At 42.4% G+C, this 21,489-nt stretch overlaps 1 protein-coding gene across 6 annotated transcripts in view; it reads left to right on the top strand.

Moving 5' to 3' along the window:
• The first annotated feature begins 246 nt into the window (after positions 1–246).
• LOC126636387 (multiple epidermal growth factor-like domains protein 6) overlaps positions 247–21,489 on the top strand; it is a 192,771-nt gene continuing 171,528 nt past the window's right edge. For 5 of the 6 annotated variants that reach the window (XR_007627951.1, XM_050308503.1, XM_050308502.1 and 2 more), the window contains exons 1-4: positions 247–367; positions 12,589–12,723; positions 13,378–13,487; positions 14,904–15,008. Coding sequence is in view for 5 of the 6 variants with exons in the window: in XM_050308503.1 (XP_050164460.1) it covers positions 276–367; positions 12,589–12,723; positions 13,378–13,487; positions 14,904–15,008 (442 nt within the window). In the remaining variant the exon portion in view is untranslated. Of the gene's footprint in view, positions 368–850; positions 945–12,588; positions 12,724–13,377; positions 13,488–14,903; positions 15,009–21,489 lie in introns of those variants that run through there. The other variant, XM_050308505.1, reaches the window with a different exon arrangement.

The following is a 21,489-nucleotide window of genomic DNA, read 5'->3' as shown; positions in this document are numbered from 1 at the left end:
GGGGGATGAGGGCACATCGCAGCGGGGGGCTGTGAGGACACGGGCAGGGCAGAGCAGAGCCATCTCCCACCCCCTCGGAGCTCGGGGCGGTGCGGGAGCCCCGGGACAGCCCCGGTGGGGGCGGGTCGGGGGCGGGCCGGGACCGCCCCATCAGTGGCGCGTCTCGCCGCCGCTTTAAATGATTTGGGGGCCGGGGGCGGCGGGGCTGCTGCTGCTGCGGGTGCTGCCGGAGCTGCCGCGGCCGCTCCATCCTCTTTTCCTCCCCCGGCAGCGCGATGGGAGCGGGGCCGGCGCTGCTGTGCCCGTTCCTGCCCCTGTGCTGGGCTCTGGCGAGCGCGGCCGCGGAGCCGCCGCTGCAGCGGGGCATGTGAGTGTGCCGGGGGTCTGGGGGCTCGGGGGAGGGGGCAGCACCACCGGGACACGCCGCCTTTGTCCCCGCGGGCGGGTCCTGCGACCCCCGGGGCAACCTCACCCCAAAGAAAGTTTGGGTGGGAGCGCCCCAACTCAGCGCAGGGCGCGGACCCGCGGGGGTGCTTTGGGTGGGCACTCGAGAGGCTCCCCGGGCGGGCTCGCCTCCGATGTGGCATCTGAAGGGAGCTCCGTGGAGCGCATCGGCATCCCCGGGTCTGCTCCTGCCCTCCCGTTCAACGAGCCAGAGCAGAGCCGAGCCCTGCGAGGGGCACGCTGAGCTCTGCCCGGGGGGAGAGCAGCTGGAGGGGGATCAGAGTGACGGACGTGAATCCGGGAGGGGGATCAGAGTGACGGACGTGAATCCGGGAGGGAAGAAGCGAGGCGGGGAGCGGGCGAGGTGGGAGCGCGGGGAGCATCCTCCCGCAGCGGTGAGCGCACACAAAGGAGCCGGGGCCGCACGTGTGCGGGTGCGGGGGGAAGTTTCTGCGAGGTGTTTCTCTCTGCACGGCGTGAGCAACAAACGGCCTTTTGTTGTAAGTGCGGCGTGACATTTGTGCCTAGATGTAGTTTTCTGGTCAAATTCTGAACCAGGGGCGCCAGCCGGCAGCGTGCGCAGGATCTGTGGTTAAAGTTTGTGCTCGTCGGAATGGAACGTTTCTGGAAACTGTTTCCTGCTTTGTGTATCTTTTCCCTGCAAGGCTCTTCTTGTGTTTTTAAGGAATGTGGTGTCCCCTGCTTCCCCCTCAAAGCCACCTGACAACAGCCTTCTCAGGTGTCTGTGTATACCCTAATTTCTAATCTCTTATCTTCCTGTTTTTTGGGGTTTTTTTTGTTTTGTTTTTTTTTTTTACTTCATCAACTTCATCCTACCCTTTCATAATAATGACTTGTATTTACTTTCAACGTAGCTATTTCTTCTGTCAGAAAGTCGAGATTTCCAAGCCTATTGCTCATTAGTTTTCTATGCAATACTATGTAAATAAGCATTCAGCAGAAGTGCTTTTAAGGTGGTTTATATTACTCCATTTTGCTGGAGAACAAAGTATCCATCCCAGTGTTTAGAGAAGTTAAGTTCATTCTGTGGTAAAGCATTTTCCTTTGTTAAAAGTGCTCTGTGTTCCTTTCAGATGTACCTCTTGCTCTCTTTCAGAGCAATTACTCTATTAGGAGGAGGAATAGCATTGGCCTACATTAATCTTTTTGCATTTGACATCAGTAATAACTATGATTCTGCACTTTTGAAGCTGGAGGTGCTGTTAACCGTGTGTTGCCTCCAAACAATTCTTGTTTGCTTTCACCTTTCTCAAGGTAGTGTCACTGAAAGAATGCAGGAAACATTCCCTTCTGGAAATGATGCTGTGTGAGGATGGGCTGAAGTCACTGGGAGCAGCAGTTGCACTGTTTGCCAGCAGCAATCACAAACACCCACCCAGACCCACAGACCCGTGGCAGAGCCCTGAGTGCTTCTCCCAAGAGGCATATTCCTGAAATTGCTGCACTTCTTACTGCTTTTCCTGAGCTGTGGCAAGAATAAGTATTACTCCAAACTTATTTTATGCTGTGTAGGGACTTTACCTTTGGTGTAAACAGAAATGCTCAGTCATGACTCCTTAGCCTGCCAGCTTTCATCAAGAACAAGTGGAATGTCCCAGAGGATTCTTTCCATGAATCACCTTTTTCTAGTCATTCTGGCTTGTTCTTTTGACATTGGTCATCTGCAGTCAATGGAATAAGAACAACAAATGTATCCCTTGGAACACAGCATGCTGGGTACGTTCTTTGCTGTTGTTGTGATTGAGATCTTATGTGGCTGAGGCTATACAGGATATTCTTCATAATTGTTTTTGTTCTGCTGCTAACTCGAGTGCTCGCTCCTCGCTAGGATCTGTGTGGATGTTGGTGTTCTGCTCCCAAGCCCCCTGAGGAGATTTAATGTAGAACAGATAACAGGATGACTAGCTATTTCCATCAGCTGCATTTCCAGACAATTAGCCCTTGATGATCTTGTATTAGAACTTTGGAGAACACTGGAAGGACCAGAGAACAAATATGCCATTTTCGTTGGAAAGCATATTTGAGCCTCAAAATGAAGAATTAACCGTCTCTTATCATAAAAAGCACATTTTTAACAGTGTGCTCTGTAGTTCAAAACTGGGGTATGTAATGAAGTGTAGATGTCATGAATGGTTATCCAGCACTGGGTTCACTTTCAGCATCGTGCTTCATGGAATTCCAGGGTGGCTGTGGGACAGTTCAGAAATAAGAATTGAGAGTAGAGGGCTTGAGTTGCAGGAATAGGAGCTAAGAGGAGAGGGCTTGAGCTGCTGTCAGAAGTGGTAAATCCTCTCTTAGAGAAATATTCCACTAGGAGTTTGAGCAGTACAGATGTCTGCTCGTGGTTGGTGATATAGGACAGAGCAAGAGGCTGGAGTGGTTATGAGGTGCGTGCAAGGAACCTCCTTTGTGCAATAAATATGACCTTCCAGGGTTAAGACTGGGCTCAAGAATGGATTCCTCTGTTCCCAGGTGACATGAGTGAGGACTTCTTTGAAGAAGCCATGAGATAAGCTTTGTTCCTGGCTTTTCCATGCCCCTTGACTCGCTCTGCAGTTTTGCAGGTCCAGGGTGACACCTGAAGGATCTGCTTTGGTCTTAGAGGACTCAGTCACAGTCCTGCAATAAAACTGTTTTGTTTAGGGTTTCCCTTTACTGCTCACATGTTGCAGCTGCATATTTTCACTTTGTCCATAAACAAGTAAATCTGGTCGCATTCCAAGGAACACCTGGATGCGGAGCCAGATTCCTGGCTGAGTAACTGTTTTCCAGCTCCTTGAATTCTATTGGACACTGTAGGGTTTCTTGTGCTCCTCCAGATAAATCATGTTCCCAAAAGCAAAGTCGTTCACTTAGATGTTTATCTGCATTTGCAGCACTCCAGGAAACTTGGCCCTTCAGCTGTACCAGTTGTTGGGCTGGAATGATACGGGACTCTTCTTGCTCCAGGTCTCAGTGCACACAGATGTGGCTGTGGCCACTACTTCCAAGTGACATAAATAAAGATTTCTTTTAAGGAATAATTAAGAGAGGTAATTAAGAAAGGTGAAGTTCACTTTTTTTTTTTTTTCTTTCTGAGGGCTGGAACGTGTTTCAGGTTGAGCTGCTGCTGTTGTACAAAGCATTTCCATATGAAGAGATGGCTCTGGGTTTTGATTGCTGCAGTGAAACAAATTGCAAGTCAATTGGAATGTGTTGGAATGCAATGCAGAAAACAAAGTAACACAAGAAATGCTTCTATGAAGTATATGGTGATACAGCTTGAACTTGGAGCCTGGAGTTGTGTCATAATACTGTCTAAATGATGTGAAAAGTAAGGTTGTGTAGTAATTTCTTGGTGAGAAATTATCTCAGTGTATTGGCTGTTTAGCCAATACACTGTATTTTCACCTGTGGTGATGCCAATTTGCAGGTGTCAGGAAAGTTTGTATTCCCAGCATTAAATAGGGGCTTTAAGTATTTCTAGGGGTTTTTTTGAACTGAAATGAGTAATGCAGTAGAATCTGCGTCCATTTCTTTCAATGGGTTGTCTTCTGTTCAGAGATTTGTCACTTTAAAGAAAAAAATTAAAAAGTGAAAATAAGCACCTGATTATAAAAATAAGCCCCTAGTTTATTTATGTTTGCATCTTACATTAAGACCAAGTCTTTCTCATCAGTTCCTTTAAAGGGATGCTGACAGCCCAGAGCCACTGCCAGTTGTTTTCAGCTGAATCCTCAAGCACTTCTTCCCATTTCTGCCTCCCCAGAACCTTTAAGGCTGCAATAAACCCTCACTTCTCTCGAGTAGCAGCCACTGCAGCCTTTGAAGTTTGGGTAATGTGATTCTGGCAACACAGCTGAAATGCCTTGGCATCAAAGTTTATGGTGGTTTCATCCCCTCAATCCCACATCCCTTCCCCCCCTACCCAGTCTTTTAATATGCAGTTGAAGTCTGAGGTGTTTCTCATCTTTGTGACTGTGAACATCCCCCTGAACAAAAATTAGTCTGTTTAGCCTGTGCACTACAGAGTGTTGCCACCAGATAGAGCTCATGCTGGTCAGCATTAGAGCACACAATCCCATTTTTCAAGACTTTGCACTTAAAGCTTCTGTTTCGCAGTTCCTAAAGGAAAATTAATTTTCGATTTAGTCTTTTAACAGATGGTAAAAAGGCTCTTTTTTTCCCCCTCTTTTTTTTTTCCCCTGGTATATTCACTGTCAGGAGACTTAAAGATAATGAATGAGTGTCATCTTGCTATAGTACTTTTCCTGATTTATGACATTTTCCTGCTCTTCTGGAGAAAAATGAGATCGAGGCTTTCTCCTCAAGTCTGAAATAGCTGTAAGACAGGATCATAAAATGTGATTGCCTGAAGTTGCTGTATTTATCAAAGTTCTCAATTTGGCTGTAAATATTTTCCAGTTTTATAAATATTTGTTTTTGTACCAGATACGTCACAAAATATATTTACAAGAGGCTCAGAAATTTGCTACCCATAATCACAGCAGCTTATATATACACTGCATGATTCTTAAATCTGCATGTTTAAAGTAGGTGCTTTTCATTTTTAATGGGATTTGGCTTCTCAAGTTACTCTTTGAAAATGTCCAAGAGGGGAGAACTTGTCAGGTTTCTTGAGGTTTAATTGTTCAGCATTATGAAATGTTGATATAGTTTAGTTATTTATGCAATGCTTTGATGTTCATATACTGTGTGTTTGCAGTATTTCTGATTTCTAGGAAAATTGCCTGTTTTTTTGCTTGGACTTCCTTCTTCTGCATTGTTTTTATCCAGTACTGTTTCTTTATCCTAGTTCTAGGCATGCCATGATCTAGATATGACAGAGAACATGGAGTACTTTTTAATAAATTTGAAGAAACCTCCTGGTGAGGAGGGGTGAGATCATCTGTAATGTAAAAACTTCATCTTTGGATGACTTGTCAGTTGTGATGGAAGCGATGCTTTGGCTCCCAGAGAGTTAACAGCCCATGTTGCAGACTTGTGTTATTCACCAATTAAATACCTTCTCTTTGAACACAGTTAATAGATTTCCTTCCTCTGAAATTCAAGCCTGTTATTGCTTATGTTCTCTCTCGAATCCATTGCTTTTAATTTATTTCTGAGGAGAAAGAAATTTCCTTTCATTACTGCGAAATCAAAGCGTTTTAAAATTACGGACTGAACATATGCGGTCTTGGGTCCATGCTTTGGATTCCAGGCCGGTCTTGGTTTAAAACTAATCATTAATTGTTCCTGAGGTGAACTTGAGATTTCTGCCTTTGGTGTAGGATGATGTGTGCTTTAATGTGTACACAAGCCGAGCCCACACTGAGCTGTATTTCAGTGCCTTTGACCTGTGGATGAATATTTGATCTCCTGAGTGTGAAAAGGGGAATGTTATTTAAGTCAGAGTGCTGATGCTCTTTTTTTTGTGTTCTTTCGCAGGAACACCTTGCTTTCCCCTTAAGTCAGAGCAGAATGTGGCACAAAATGTTGTTGAGTGGGGAATACCATGCCCAGATTGTATTTTTGTGTACCCAAATCATAATATCTTGGGCTGTGCCTGGAGAGGAGTTATAAGGTGCTTTGTATTGTTTTGTAACGAAAGAATCCACTCAAAATATGAAACACTTGGGTGTTTTGGACCTGGTCTTTTCAGGTTAGAATATTCTCGTATAGGAAATGAGTTTTCATACATTTTATCCCTCAGAAGACTCTTCAGTGGTTACCCTTGTGTTTGTAATTGCTGGGGCTCTCCCTGCCTGACAGGTGCATCACCAGTGGTGAAAAATACAGTTGCATAAAGTTATCTCTAGTAATTGTACTGTTCATGAGGCAAGACCTGTCCTTCTCTTTGTCTGTAGAATAATACCAGGAATCTGTGGGTTATTTAGAACCTCTGTAAGTTTCTAATACAAAAGATCAAAATGTTTGAGGGTTCTTTTTTTTCTCCCCCCTTTTACCACCCTTGAACAGTAATCCACTAATGCACACTTGTTAGTTGCCATATTTATGTGGCTTAACTTCATGAAATATTGAGCTCTATGGAAATTGCTTAATGTTTAAGAAACAACAAGCAAACAAACATAAATCCAAACCAAACAAAAACCCCCATCAAATGGGTATTTGCGTCAGTGGTACCAAGGTTTATAGAGGGATAAAAGGCAAGGAATATTTTAACACTTAAAACGCTGGCAGGTAGGGATTTTTCTGACATATATTAGATGTTAATTCAAAAGTGAGCTTTCAAAATAGAGTTTTGGGCCTGAAACTGTTAAAATTCGGCAACCACCAGAAAAGCAGTGAGAAGTTCTTAGATACTGGTTGCCAAAATGAAACTGAGGATTTTGCGACCTTCTAACTAATTTAATTGTCAGACAACATGGCACTTTCTGTGCACCAAAATGAGCTTTGTCTCCCTGTGACAAAGTGGCGTGACCTTTTCAGTGATTTTATTTTAATATTTTAGTATCAGGTCCTATTGTGCCTTCTTGCCAAAAGAAGCTCAGGTGTTTGTACCTGGCAGATTTGCTGGGGTGACTTGTATTGCACCCCCCCTGCAGTGGAATGAGAATGGGGATGGTGTAGTCAAGGTGAAATGTCAGCTAGAGATGGATGTTTAGCTACTCAATGCTTTCCTCCATAATGTTGAAATGCTTAGTTTTGTCTGTATCCTGGAAATTTATTTGCTTTGTCTTAACAATGAGAACATGCAAGCTATTTCTTAGCATAGTATGTGATGTCCCTGGTGGTTTTCTAATTGTATTAGAGATGGATCCTTGGGACAAGGGTTCTTAATTTGTCTGTAAAGCTCTATGTTGGTGCTGCTTGAGGCTTTGCAGGCCTGGTCACCTGCAGGGATGCTGACACTCTCCTGGATGAAGTAGAAGAAACTGTAAAAATGGATGTTGCAAGGGACTGAGACTACATGACACTATTAAAAAAAAAAAAAAAAAAAAAAAGAAAAGTGACTTGGCAAATCATAGTAGAATGAGCTGGATGTGCATGTTTATCTTCTGCTTTTCCTGCTAACCCAAATAGATTATTCTGTCCTGGGGGAGGGCTGAGGATGGTTAAACAGGAGCTGAACGACAGGCACTGCACTATGAGAGCGGTAAGGACTAAAAATCTTATTGTTGTTGTAATAGCTGAGTGTGTAATTAATCATCTCCTATTGATCTGCTCTTCATCTGGCTGCAGTGCACAAAGGCTGAGGGACTCTCCTGTCCTTTGGCTGCTCCCTCCAATCAAGGGGGATGTGAGAAAGACCCAGCAGTGCATCAGTCACCTGTGGGCTGAGTCTTCTGTGGTGGACCTTCCTCCACAGAGCCAGAGAACAGCAGTGATAATGAGACCTAATCTAAATGAGCTTGGTGCTTACAATCCACGTCCCAGAGGGCGTATAAACATCACAAATATTGATACAGGATCAGGAGAGAGCAGGGATTGATTAGTGGTCAAGGGAGAGGGATGTCCTAATTGTCTCTGGCGGTGCTGATTCGTTTTCTGAGGGAAATGTGGGGACAGGAGCCTTAAAATAGATTAAGGGCAGAAAGTTCGTCAGTTTAAAAGAGAAAATCTGTTTCTGTCATTCCAGACTTTCTGAATTAATATTACTATTAAGCAATAAATATCTAGAGACAAAATTAATCTATATAAATAAATATATGTAACTTGTTCTTTGGACCTTTTGTTTCCTGTGACCTTTTTTCCTAATTTGACTTTCCTTTTTGTGTTCAAATAAAATTTGTTGTTTTTTTCTCCTTTCCAATGGAGATTATATTTATATAGAAAACTTTTAATTGACATCTTGTTTGCACACATCATGTTGCTGGCTGTTTCTCCTCTACAGTGCCACATGTTTGTTCATGGTGCCACCCTGCCTTTCTAGAGATCTGGGGATGTTTTGCTCGTGTGGTTGGAGGTGTGAGGGCATCCAGACAATTTTCTGGCCTGAGAAGTTTGTGACCAAAGCCACTGTAGCAACATACACTGATGTTGACCAGAAAACAGTTGTATCTCTCGAGCAAAACCACTTGTCATCACATCAGTGGAGAATTTAGCCCTGACTGTAATCTCGGTTTCCTTAAGCAGAGTTCTTATTTGATGTTGTCAAACTGAACCTGGAAAAGCAGGCTACGCTTTTCTAAACTTTTAATAGCGGGCATAAAGGCATGAAAGCACTGACCAATTAGTGTTTTGAGAATACAGGATTCCAGCAAGTTGCTTCTCATGACAGGTTTCATCTATTGACTGTTCTATGGGAAGATCAATGGTGTTCAGGCTGCAAATCCGTCAGCTGAGGCAGTATAGGCTACAACAGCTCACTTTTAGGAAGATGTTAGCAGCCATCTGACTTAGTGTAGAAGGTGGTGTCATTCACACAGTCTCTGTGGAAAGACCTAAAATCAGACAGACAAATCAGTCTTTGCTTCTTATTCATTAAGGTTTTGATTTAAAGTTTGCACTGTAGAAAGGAGCCTTTAGGGATATGTTGATGTGTGTTTGCTCTCTCACTCCCGTTAAATCTGCCTAACTTGAGCTTCTTGTATTGAGCTGGAAGAAAAGTGGGTTGGGAGAATGAGAGATTTAATTTAATTGTCATTCCAAGAGCCAGGTGTCAGGCTCGTGTTAGGCAGAAAATGAAAATATCCCTGTCACAGAGATATGATGTATGTTTGTAACCAAGAAACAAGAAAAGGGAGCGCCCAAGGCCAGGCTGGGCAGGGCTTGGAGCAGCCTGGTCTAGTGGAAGGTGTCCCTGCCCATGGCAAGGGAGTTGGAACTAGGTGATCTTTAAGGTCCCTTCTAATTCCAATCATTCTATGATTCTGTGGTACAGCTATTCCCTTTCTTTTTAAAATTCTAACCACAGGAATGACTTATATCCCGCCTGGAGAAGCTTTTAATTGTCCCTGAACTTTCCTGTTGTGCAGTGGTTCACAGGCACCACAGCCATACGATTAGCCCAGGCTGCTCTTGCTTCATGTTGGCCTAATTATCTGTTCATTAGAATCTCAAGTCTCGAGCTGGAAGTGTGGAGGGTGTCTTTGTTTAAAGGGCAGTCTCCTAATGCAAATATTAAGAGAGCTTTCTGCCTCGCCTGAGTCAGAGTGACAAGCTAATAATAGCCTTCGTGTTAGCCTTGGCTAACAGAGAGCATCAGGATAAAAAGGTTTTAAGGGACTGGTGTATCAATCAAATCACAGGCCATAATATGCATTTGAGTGTTTTGCTTGTTTTAACACTTAAACTCCCATTAAGAAGTGTTTTCTGAACGCAGAGGGCATGGGAGTAAAAATGGAGCCGTTCTCCTCTAAATACGCCCTTACATCCACTTGAGGCTTCAGGTTAGCCTTGGGTGGCCTCTATTAGCAGAATCCCATAGTACAAAAGCTTTGAATAGCTTTCCATAGCTGGGGTTTTGTTCAAGTCACTGTCCTTAAGTTAATAGGTAAGGTATCAAACAAGTCAGATGGCTTAAAAACCGTTATGTTGACTCTGGGGGGGGAACTGTGAAGATGGTGAGTTGCTGGAGAGGGCATGTTTGATTCCCAGCTTTGCCAGCAGAGGATTACATGTTATGCAATTGCTGCAATTTAATTATAGTGTTTCAGTGGTTTTGATATCTGCCTTTAAATTATCCCAAGGGCATCTAGGAGGAATGGCTTACTTTGAATAAATCTTAATAAATATATGGCTCTGCTGCTGGCTTGTTTTGCTCTGTGAGTGCCATTTGTTCCTATTAACTGTATCCTGGAAGTCAATACAGCTATTCCTGGAAACATGGCAATATCACATGGGCAGGAACTTATGGGATGGGCTCAATATGTCATTACAACCATTGTCAGCTTCTCCCTTTTATTTATGGAAGGGCGATGCATATGAATGTACCTTTATCTGGGAAGTTTTAGGCAATTCTAATAAAAGGAGATATGCATGAATTATCAGAACATGATGTTCTATTCACTGGAGGGAGAGTCATTTTAAAAAGCCTGCTAAGTGAGATGTGGTTGCTAAGTAAGGAGAGGGTTTTATTAGACCAACTGACGTAATAGAACAAAAAAAAAAAAAAGTCAGGCAAGATTTTGGGTACACAAAGATCTTCTTCAGATGGGAAACAAATGGCAGACTTTGGGCTGAGAATGGCTTGGGAACAATGGCTCTGAATTTAAGCTGGATCTGTTAAATGGGGAGGTAATTCTAGAGGGAAGGGGTAGATGGAACACATGGGAAGGATTGCTAAGTGATGGAAGTGGCACGGGAATGTGGAGGAAGGCTGGTTTCTGGAGGAATTTACAGCAATCTGAAACTGGGCTGTGACTGTCTTCTATCTTCCTTCAAGGTGTTGGCAGCTGCAGGCAGGGGAGGAATGGGAAATGCAGAGCAATATAGAAATTAGACTCTGCATTGGAGAAGGAAGAACACGGGGGACGTCCACTGGCAGTGTTGTTTAATACGATGGAGATGAGCAGTTTCTCTAAAGCCTAAAGCAAAAAACATTCTAATTCAGGAAAGTAACTTCTGTCAAACAAGGTTTTCCGGTACAAATGGACTCTACTGTTTTTCCATGGTGAGATAGGACAACTGGAGCATACAGTTGTGGACTTTTTTCTGATGTCCTTAACATTGGCTACCTGAATTCCTGAGGGGGTGGTTGGCTTCAAAATCTGTTCTTAAATCTCATTTGTCTCTCTCCTGAAGTGTCCTTGTTGGGCAGAGGACTTCTTTCCCCAGAGGTAATATACCAGGCATTCCCTGGGAGCTGTGGTACCTTTGGGAGACCTGGTTGGATTTCCCATCCTCTGGGCTTGGCAGGACCACCAGCTTGTGTGAAATACAGGGAATATTGTGGAGTGGGTTTGATCTAGGCAGGGTTTCTTCCATGTATTCAGCTCAGCAGTAAAATTCATCATGGTTATAGTATTTTCCTGTTCTGCACAGGCTTAATCTAATGATATTTGTAAACTACTTGAAGACCTGTGGATGAAAGATGTGCTCTATTATTAGCAAGGCTACTTTGTGTGGTGTTCAGACATAATAGGGAGCCTCAGAGATAAAAAGCACCATAAATCTTGAATGAGATATTAACAATATCCAGTGTAGCTGATGAGAACTAACTGCCAGGCAGCTGTTGGGCTGGAACTGTTCTCTCTTATTAGAGCAACCCCCCCTGGTTTTGTAGCTCAGGCTCGTGTTTGTACCTGTGTCAACTGACAGGAAAGAAGGGTGACAGTGTGTGTGGTATTTGATCACTCTTTTAGCTTGAAGTGAGGTCTCAGGCTGAAATTTGGGGAAAGACTTGTCTGCTGATTGTTGTTGTTGCCAGAGTGGGTAAACAGGGTCCCTGTTCCCCTCTGTGCTTTAGTTATTGAGGCTTAAGTTTGGAAAGCCTCACCAGGCTGTCTTGGGGAATTGGTAATTAAATTATTGCATTAACAATCTGTAAACTACTCGAAGAAATGGCTGAATTAATTTCACTTTGTTACAGCAGGCTCCTGCCTCAAAAGACGACAAACTCCCTCCCTTTTTTGTGGTTTTAGTTAGACCCTGAAAGTTTGATGCCGTTGTTTTCTGTCATATAGAATTTCCTCATTTACACCAGGACAAAGAAATTGGGATAAGGCTGACAGTCTCTGCAAAACCATTGACATGTAACCTTTTCTTTGGCCCTCCATAGCTCCTGCAATCCTGCTATTTTTGAACTCTGGCTAGGTAGCAGGATGAAGATTACATATCATCCTCCAAAGCAGCGCTTTTGTTTTGGTCTTGTTATTTTAGGAATAATCAGCAGAGAACAAGGATGCTTCCCCTTTACGAATTTCATGTGGTTCCCTCAGGGGACTGATAGCAAGGGAGGGCTCTTGTAGAATACACAATTTCCCCAGAAGCAGTTTAGATAAATCTTATCTGCCCTTGAATCTGTGGTAAATCTTTCACTGACTCGTGTGGAGTCTGAATTTCAGTGTGTGTTTATGTCCTGCTTCCTAAGACACAGAGCTGCAGTGTTTTTAAACAGCTGTGTAAATGCTGTTTCAAACTGTTATTAACTGTTCTACATAGAATAATTTTATGCGTATTTCTCTAAATGTCTGAATTTTATGCTGGAAACAATAAAATATGTCTTTTTTTTCCCTCAAGGCCGAATGTGTGCCCGGTGTTCGAGTTGGCCCTGGTGGGACACCAAGAGCCCTGCGTTCAAGCCTTCAGTCGGATGGTCAAGATGTGGAAACAAGGGTGTACAAAGAGGAGGTGGTGTGTGAGCTACGAGAGAAGGTAATGTATTATCTATATCATCACAAATGGATTTCACCACTAAACTTTGTGCAAGTTCTTTTACTTTGTCAGAAAGTTGTGAACTTACTTTGTCAGAAATGTGTGTGACTTGGTTATGGACAAAGTGCCCTGCTGAGACTTTACTTAAAATCTCTTCTTACTGAGTAGAAAATGGGACTTTTTTAGTGTGTTTTGGGTTGGTCATGAACTTCTTGACTGGCTTTAGATCACAATTTTACATTATCAGAAAATGCTCCTGTCTCATTCGTGTCCAGGTGAAGTCCAGCTGTCAAGTCATTGACTTTGAAAAATTAAACTTCTTTCTGTTTCTGTCATATGCTTGGAACTGATGGGAGATCTGACTCTCCCAACAGCTAAACCCAAAACTGATTGCAAAACAAAATTACTCACCTTTGACTAGCCTGAACACAAATTCTTCCAAAAAAATACGTGGACATAAGAACATGTAAGAGCTATTGGATGTTATCAGGATGCAGTTTGCTGTATTTGCTTCATTTTTAACGAGAGCTTCTGATAGAGGCTGGAAAGAAAAAGTCTGGTAAATATGACAGATGAGTAGAGTTAGTTACTGATGAGATGTGAATGGGTGGAACAGAAGTTGTGACTGTTCTCTGAAACTTTCTCTCCTCCAAGGTCCGGGTACTACACAGTTTACAAGCAGGTGTACAGGATGGAGCACCAGACTGTCTACAAGTGCTGCCCTGGGTGGGCCCAGCGTGACAACGAACCTGGCTGTTTGCACTGTAAGTTGGTGGCAAAACTGTGACAAACCAAGGGAGATGGCATCCCTAGCCCTTCAACCTACTTCCAGAAAGATGGATTTTGTGCCTTGCTGGTTATAGCGGGGATTTCCAGTTCTAAGGAGGTGATCTGGTGACGGGGAAAGGAAACACCCTTTTAAAAATACTAAAGCAGTCATGTAAAAGTACCAGATAGCTCTAATTTTAATCTGACAGCATAGATTAACAGTCTAAACTCTGATTATAGTTGTTGCAGCATTTTTGTGCCAGTCTGGCTTTGACAGGCCAGCCAAATTTATTGCTGTTACCCAAATTATGCAAAGAAATCTGCTGTAAGGCACTTGTTTCTTGGACGTGGCACTCACTGCAGAGCCTGCCTGAGTTTGGCTTTTTCATTGCTGTTGTTGCCATCGGAGCAATTGTGGTTTTGCCCTGTGGTTCTCCATCTGATGAGAACCTGTTTCTATCTAATCATGATTGGATGTTTTCCTAAAAGATAGAATTTAATTTAAATGATGAGGAAGCACTTCAGCCACTGTTAACAAGATGTCAGTGGAAGATGGCAACCTACTCAGTGTTTAGTTTTGTTACTGTTTTGTCAGTAATTGTATTTTCTGTATGAGAGTTAGCATCTGTTCTTACATATTTTTTTAATCTTCAAACCAACTTGAGGGCTGTGTTCAGACATCTTGCTTTTATGATTGTCTTTGTAGTTAAAAAATAAAAACAAGCCTGAGAGGGGTTCCTGTTAGCTTTAGCCTGAATCTACATATTTAGTGTGCACCTGTTTAGTTGTAAGAAGTCAAAGATATGTTTACAATCTGTATTTTAATCTCTGGTGTAAGGGAATTTAATGTATGTGAGCACCAGTGGCAATATGAAATTATTTTCTTCCTGAAAGAGCAGTGCAAGACTTGCTTTGAATTCTTTAAGGCACCAAAGTGGTTGAATTACTCTTTGATACTCTTTGCAACTTTGGCTCAAGTCTGTGGAACTCAAGTTGTTGTAAATAAAAACTGTTCTGGGTTGGAGGAAGGGAAGAATTGTCATTCCCTTGCACATATAGAACATTTTTTAGTACCAGTGGTTCTTTGTTGTGGAGCAGTTCCTCTGCTCCTTTGTTCTGGATTCAGGCAGTGTTTTGAGTCCTTAGAAACTGTTTTCTGCCTCTGAAGCATCTTTAAGAAAATGCAGTTTAACTTGGTCTTATTTTTATTAAACTTCTTTGTATCAGCATGGTAGTCATACCCATGACAGCAAGTTCTACTGAAGCCCAACCTTTTCCACATAAACAAAAAGCTGGGTTCCTTCATATTTGGAAGGTGTTGTTACAACAGGGCTATGACTTTGGCAGTTCTGGAGGATCCTTGGCACAAAACCAACTCAAATCCCCTGTTTCATTCTGTTTGTGTGCACCAGTGCTCTGCACAGCTGGCACTTGCTTCAACGGAGGGAAATGTTCTGAAGAAGGATCCCAGGTGTGCCAGTGTCCTGCAGGATTTCAGGGGCCTCGCTGCCAGTATGGTGAGTCAAATGTAAATTGTTTCAAACGCATGTGGTGTTTGGGGAAAATGCACGTTCAACAGCAATTGGTGAAACGTGAGTATTTTTTTAACGTTGACTCAAAATTAAAAATGCCTTTGCTGCACTTCTGAGTGTTTATTTGGTAATTTTCTTGTTTTCCAAAATTGTATTTTTTTTGGCACTGGATTATAACAAAGCAAGATGAAAACTTAAGTTGATTGATGTCAGAAGCGAGTGAGCATCTGTAAAGGATAATATCACTGAATATTGGTAATGGGGTCCAGTGGAATACCTTTCAACTGCTTCTCAACCTCCACATCCTTGTGGTGCTCTTACTAAATTTCTCAGCATTGCTTTTACACTTGTGAAAGTAAATTCTGAGTCAGAACAGGTGGGCAGTGGCTAAAGAATGTAGCAAGTGAACCAAAGGTGCTTGTTTATGGGGCTTTTTTTGGTGCCTCTGAAAGTAGGAAGGCTGGTTTTACAGATCACTACCAAGTATTTCCTAGTATTCTTGGAGTAATTTATTCACTAATCTTCCATTTCACTGTGTTCTAGCATATGATAGACTAAATTCTGTACGACTTAGACTATCACCCACTCTCAGTGAGGATCCTTTGTCTCACACACTGGCTCACAATCTATAAACCCACAATGGCTTGTCTTGTAATTTAACATACTGTGTGAAGCTCTCCAAAATTACAGAGCTGCATCCATTTGGCTTCTTAAGGGAAGGAAGAAAGTCATTCCTTCAGAGTAGGCTGTGATTGGGACAAAGGATTTCTTTTGTATCAGGCAAATGATAATTTCCTTTTCAACTGAAGCACGCTATGTTTTGTTCAAAGAAAGGCAGATTTTTAAGTGCTTCAGGTCTTCCCTTTTGCATTCTAATATGTTCACGTCCTCACCTGGCTTGTCTGTCGTGAAATATAAGTGAGAAGGAATGTAACAATAAATAAAGTGCTGCTTCCAGTGAATGTTCTGCTGACATGAGACTGCACTGTGCCAGCAGCTGCCTTCAGACAGAGTTAGTTCAGGTAAGCTGTGATTGTGTATTTCTTTACTGCCCAGAGAAACAACCAGTTTATATAGATAAGTTGACATGAACCAGAGTGACACCAATGCAGGTTGTTTTGTTCTCAGCTTACAGAAGAGCTGCTGTTTCAAGGTAAGAAAGATGAGGCTCTCTGAGCAGCTTTTACCAAATGCAGTGTAAGTTTTAGCAAAATATGAACTGTTCTTGCTTGTCTTTTGAGTCTCCTTTTGCTTGGAAATACCTACAGCACTAAGGCATTCCCAACAGGCAGATTGTGTGGGTGCAGCCTGTGGACAGCACAGGTCAGATTTCCAGACCGGACTGAGATTGTTCAGTCTCTATTTCACAGGCTGGTGACTGCAGACACTGTAAAACAATGAGAGGTGTCCTGCAGCTCTTGCCCTTTGCAGTTGGGTGGAACTTTTTTATCTTGGTCGTTTGTCTGCTCTCTATTGATTCCCGAGGTCTGAATGGAATTCCAGTCGTCATCATTTTCAGGTTTATACAGCAGCTGCTATCGCAGCCTGGCAGGAGTAAGTTTATAAATTAAATTCTGAAGGAAAAAAAAAACCCTCCTTTCAGGAAGAATGTTATGGACCATTCACCTGCCTAACAAAAGCAAGGTAATTTAGAGTGTAAGGCCTCTTAACCATTGCAGGCATCTCCAGTCTGGTGCTCGTGGGGTTTGTACCGTATTTGTGCAAGCAAAACTGGATAAGAAATGTAGTGTGGGACTAGCAGCTACAGCCTCTAGTTTTCTTGGCTGATGTTGGAATACTGCTCTGAAAGTAGCTTGGATTTAATGCAGCTGCATTACTTAATGGTAATGCACTGTGGGTTTAAATGATCATTAAGTCTAGACCCTGCCTTGCCTACTTTCCTGTGCAGCCTTACTGTAAAATCGACTGTTTTCCTTCCAGCAATTGAACTAAAGGAAAAGGAATCTCTCCTACCAGCATCTTTTGCTTTGAGGATTCTGTGGAATAGGCGAGTTCCAGGAAAACCACAGACTCTTTTTGGAACACGTGCTATAAAATGGCAGTGGAAAAGCTGGTCCTGTGAGATGTGAGGCTGCCACCGGGGCTGTTGTTGGTGCTGAGGCCCCTGACCTTGTACCTCGAGACCCTGTCCCTCAGCTGCCCCTTTGGCAGGAGTGTTCAGGAAGCTGTTTCAAGGGCTTTTACACAGGGAAAGGGAGGCTCTAACTGGATATCAGACCATAAACTGCTGGCAGAAATCTGCCCCTCGGACGTTCTTGGTTGTAATCTTGGTTTCTGTCACTTTTGGTTTTGTGGCCTCCTGTCTGTCTCCTGACAGAGGAGGAATCGTGGGCATTTCATAGCTGCACCTGCACTCACTGGAGCTAAATTGCTGTGTGTATCCCACTTTATATCTCCCACTCTACAACCCTTTTGCTTATCTTCTTTCTTTTTCTGTCATCAGTGTTGACAGTTAATTCTGAAGTTCCACTCTTGCAGTGACTCCCATGATCTCCTTGCTGGGCACTATGATCTGCAGACAGTAGGCCAGGAATTATTATAAAAATATTATTAAATTCAGTTACTGTAAAAAGTAAATGGGAACATTCATCTCAAGAACCTTCTAATCTTGGTTTTCCTACTGGTGGGATTTGCTTGCCATTAAGTTGGGAAGTAGATCAGCATCCTGGAAATGAAGATTTGTCCTGGTCTGTCCTACAGAAAGTTTGTGAGGGATCATCTGGAATGACTCAGGACAGCCCAGTGGCTCACTGCAATCTGAGCAGAGATGATTATTCACAATTGACATGATCTCAGCTAATGACTTTTCAAAGATATCCTGTGGTGTTTTTGCAGCCTGGAGCACGACACATTCCTGATTAGACGCTGAAAGGGTCAGAGGTCCGGTTACAAACTTACTGTAATTGTGTTTAGAAATGTGTTACTGCATCTCTTGTACACGTCACTCCTCAGTTTTATTATTTCATGCACACAAGCAGCAAATAAAAACTCAGAAGAAAGATTTATGGGTGAGATGGTCGAGTTCTTCATCCAGCCATTACAGGGATTCGGTAACAGATTGAGCTGTCTCTGGCATTGTCTGCTGCAATTCATCTTGTAATAATAGACTTATATCAATTACAATGTGAACTTGCAAGCTGGATTTCTTCCTAGTTTCTTTTTGGTTTTTTTCTTTTAACTTGTTTGGACATTGTGATCCCCACTTCTCCCAGGGAAAATAAGAGAAGATTTGTAACAAAATGAGAAGGTAAAACCCAGTGCTGAGAATCAAGTCTGCTGCAGTGCTGGTGTCATTGTTATTCACTACTTGTCCTGGTAATCTTGTTCAAGGCCTGCTGGCCACCTGAGCTGGACATGAAAGTAAATTAATTTCATTTAGCTTGTTTAATTCAGCCCTGGGACTTGCACTTGGACACGCAGCCAGTGAAAACATCCCAAATTCTACAAACAAGTATTATTTACTCTTCGTGTACATAAAATTGCTCAGTGCAAAATGAGGGGTTAGCTTTGGCTCTTAAACGTTTTGTCATCGAACCTCAAGTTGTTGCTGGTTTTACCAAGTGTCTCCTGATGGTTTTAATAGTTAAAGACAGAGTGATAACTGAAAAAAATTACAGGTTTTGTAATTTTGTGACTGCAGCAAAGTCTCAGCATTACTAAGGTTTTGCAAGAGGCTCCCATAATTAGGAAAGAATAACTACAACTCTCTGAGATGATGGATGTTATCAGAAGATGTTTAAAAATAGGTGAGGAATGTCCGGGGCAGACTTGTCAGGAAAGTCATCTTATGGTGACATGTTTGTCATCTCAGCTTAATCATTTGGAGAAAGCTGCACACAATATTCCAGTGTTTAACAGATCAAGTGTCTATAGATTTAAATTTTACGCTGTAATGTTTGCTGTAACACGGGTGGAATTTTAAATGCTTTTACAGTGCCTGATGTAGATTACAGGGGATTGTAGGGAAAGCTTCCCAAGCCCACATCTCAAGTGCAGTGTGGTCTGCTGAGTGCAGTGCTTGCCTGATGAGAGCTTTCTTTTTCACCTGCCACTGACCTTGGATATTAGTACAGTAACTTTTAGCAAATTATCCCACTATGCCTGGATTCCTTTGTCCATGAAGTGTTGATAATGACAGCGTGTTCCTTTGTAAAGCGCTTTGAGACCCAAGTAATTAAGTGTCAGATAATGGCACTGGAATGTGTATATAAAGGCAAAATGCACACTGCATGGGTAGCTAAATGAAATGCTTATGAGATAGATATTCATCAGTTCATTGACTGGCTGTCAATCTCTTCCCTAGCTCTGGTCACACGCTATTAAGATATTGAACTATATAAAGATTCTGGGAAACAAAAGTGTCAGCACCTCCTAGTCCAGGTAGTTCAGAGTTTACACTACAGAACTACTTAAAACAAAAGTGCCTTTTTTTTCTTTCAAACCATCGATTAAAATGGCAGGAATTTTGGTGTTGCTTCTCACAAATAAAAATATTTGCTCATTCACTGTCAAAAAGAATTTTCTTCAGTTTTCTTCTGTCTTCCTGCAATGACTTATTTGATAAAACTTCTGATTAATGCACTGTCTGCCATCCTGGTGTCTTGCAGAGATGTAGATCTTCTTCTTAGAGACTGAAGACCTACGCCAACCTTATAGGGCAGTGTATACCTATGAGCCAGTGTTACAAATTCTCCTCCTCTGGAGGTCCTTTAAAATAGAGAGTGGGAAAGTGAGAGCTCAGGGAGATGTCTTCTGTTTTCATGGATCTCTGTTTCCCAGTGAAATGAGATAATGTTTGAGTATTTCTGAGGGTAGATTAGTTCTAAAAGTGCTTATGCAGGGCTGCTGATATCAGAACCTTCACTGTTCCAGGTGTTCTGGCCTTTTTTCCCCCCCCATGTTTTGGTTATGAGACCTGTGCAGTTTTAACAAAGGTAACATTTTTAACATGAAAATTCTCCACTAGCCCATAGGGAGAGTGGAGAGGAGGGTGCAAAGATAATTTATGCTCAGATTGCTCTAGTTTAGTGCATAAAATATCTTGAAGATATGAGGTTTGGGTTTTTTCCTGTGCTAGCACAGTCATTCTGCTCCAAATGACTCAGTCTCATTAGTGAAATTCCAGCGAGCCTCTCATGGCAAGGGAAGCAGAGATGACTGATTAGGCTGCCCAGGATTGCAAAGTACCTGTCCTCTGGTAGGAAGAAACCTTGTGATCATCCTCTACTCCTAGTGGGACCTGCTCTCCTGTTCTTCCTCTGCTCCTTTTCAACTCCCAGGAAAACTGATCCATCCCTCCTGTACCCAATTTTTGGCCGCCGTTCTCTTCTGGTGATTGAGAAGCGCTGGCGGACAGCAAGTACAAAGGTGTAGGTGCTTCTGGTGCTTCCCATGGCAGTGAAGGAGCCCCAGTGAGTAATGGCTTGATGTTGTGTTAAAGAAGGAGACACTCTCATCTCAGCCAGTTCTAAAGCAAATGGTTTTAATTCCAGGCAGTCCAGGTTTTAAATCTCAGTATAAATTTGTTGCATTGCAAAAGCAGAAGCCCTTGATTTAGATGAACTGATCTGAGAACCCAGTAAATATTTAGCTCTTTGCTGGGATTCTTTTCCACACTGAAGATTTCACAGACACTTAAAACTGCTTCCAAGGCTGTTTCAGGTGATTTTTATTCAGTGTTAAGTGTTCTGCTGCTCAACATGCATTCGAAAAATATCCCTTATTTAACTTCTTTTTGGTGGTTTTGGATTTAAAGTCCTGCTTCAGTTGGCTTGAAAATTTTGCCCTTGCTAAAGTAAGGGTGACCCTTTCAAATTTCCCCTCTCATTGTCAGCATCTTATTTGATACTGCTGTTTTTAGTGCATTAGTCCTGCTAATGGTGCTATTGGTGTCCTGCTGTCACCACTGCCTTCATTTGGATGCTCCTCATGCAATCTGCCTCTTGGTGACCTTGCAAGTTGCCTTGGGTGGGGCTGTGAAGCATCACAAGGTCTACAAATCTAGGTTTGGCCCTTCCAGAAGCAAGGGGAAAATGGAAAAAAAAAAACCCTTATGTCTTTGTCTTTGAGTGTGTAATTAGTTTACCAACTTTATTGAAATTTTAACCAGAGTAAAGTACTCTTCTATAACCTTTTAGATAGCTGGAGACCTTCATCACTTCAGTGACCAAATTACCTCAAAAATCTGAAAAACAAAAATGCGCTGCTTGATTTTTTCTAAATTTTTTTTATTCTTTGTTACCCCTAAACCTTGATGAAGCCTATAAATTTTGCATTGGATTTTACAATGTTTTGAAAAAGAGACTATTTTAAGTCTGTAGAAAGATTTTTTTTTTTTACAGTGTCACCCCCTATGGATCTGTCAGAAGTGACCTGCTGTCAGGGTTTGGTCTCATGGTGACACACCTCTCTCTAGTCTATCTCCTGCACTCTGCACTTTGATGGC

Source organism: Myiozetetes cayanensis, unplaced genomic scaffold, assembly GCF_022539395.1.
Source record: "Myiozetetes cayanensis isolate MyiCay16 unplaced genomic scaffold, myiCay2020 scf13, whole genome shotgun sequence".
In the NCBI taxonomy this organism is placed as follows: domain Eukaryota; kingdom Metazoa; phylum Chordata; class Aves; order Passeriformes; family Tyrannidae; genus Myiozetetes; species Myiozetetes cayanensis.
Note: the sequence above shows the minus strand (reverse complement) of the source record. Positions and strands in the feature narration are given on the sequence as shown.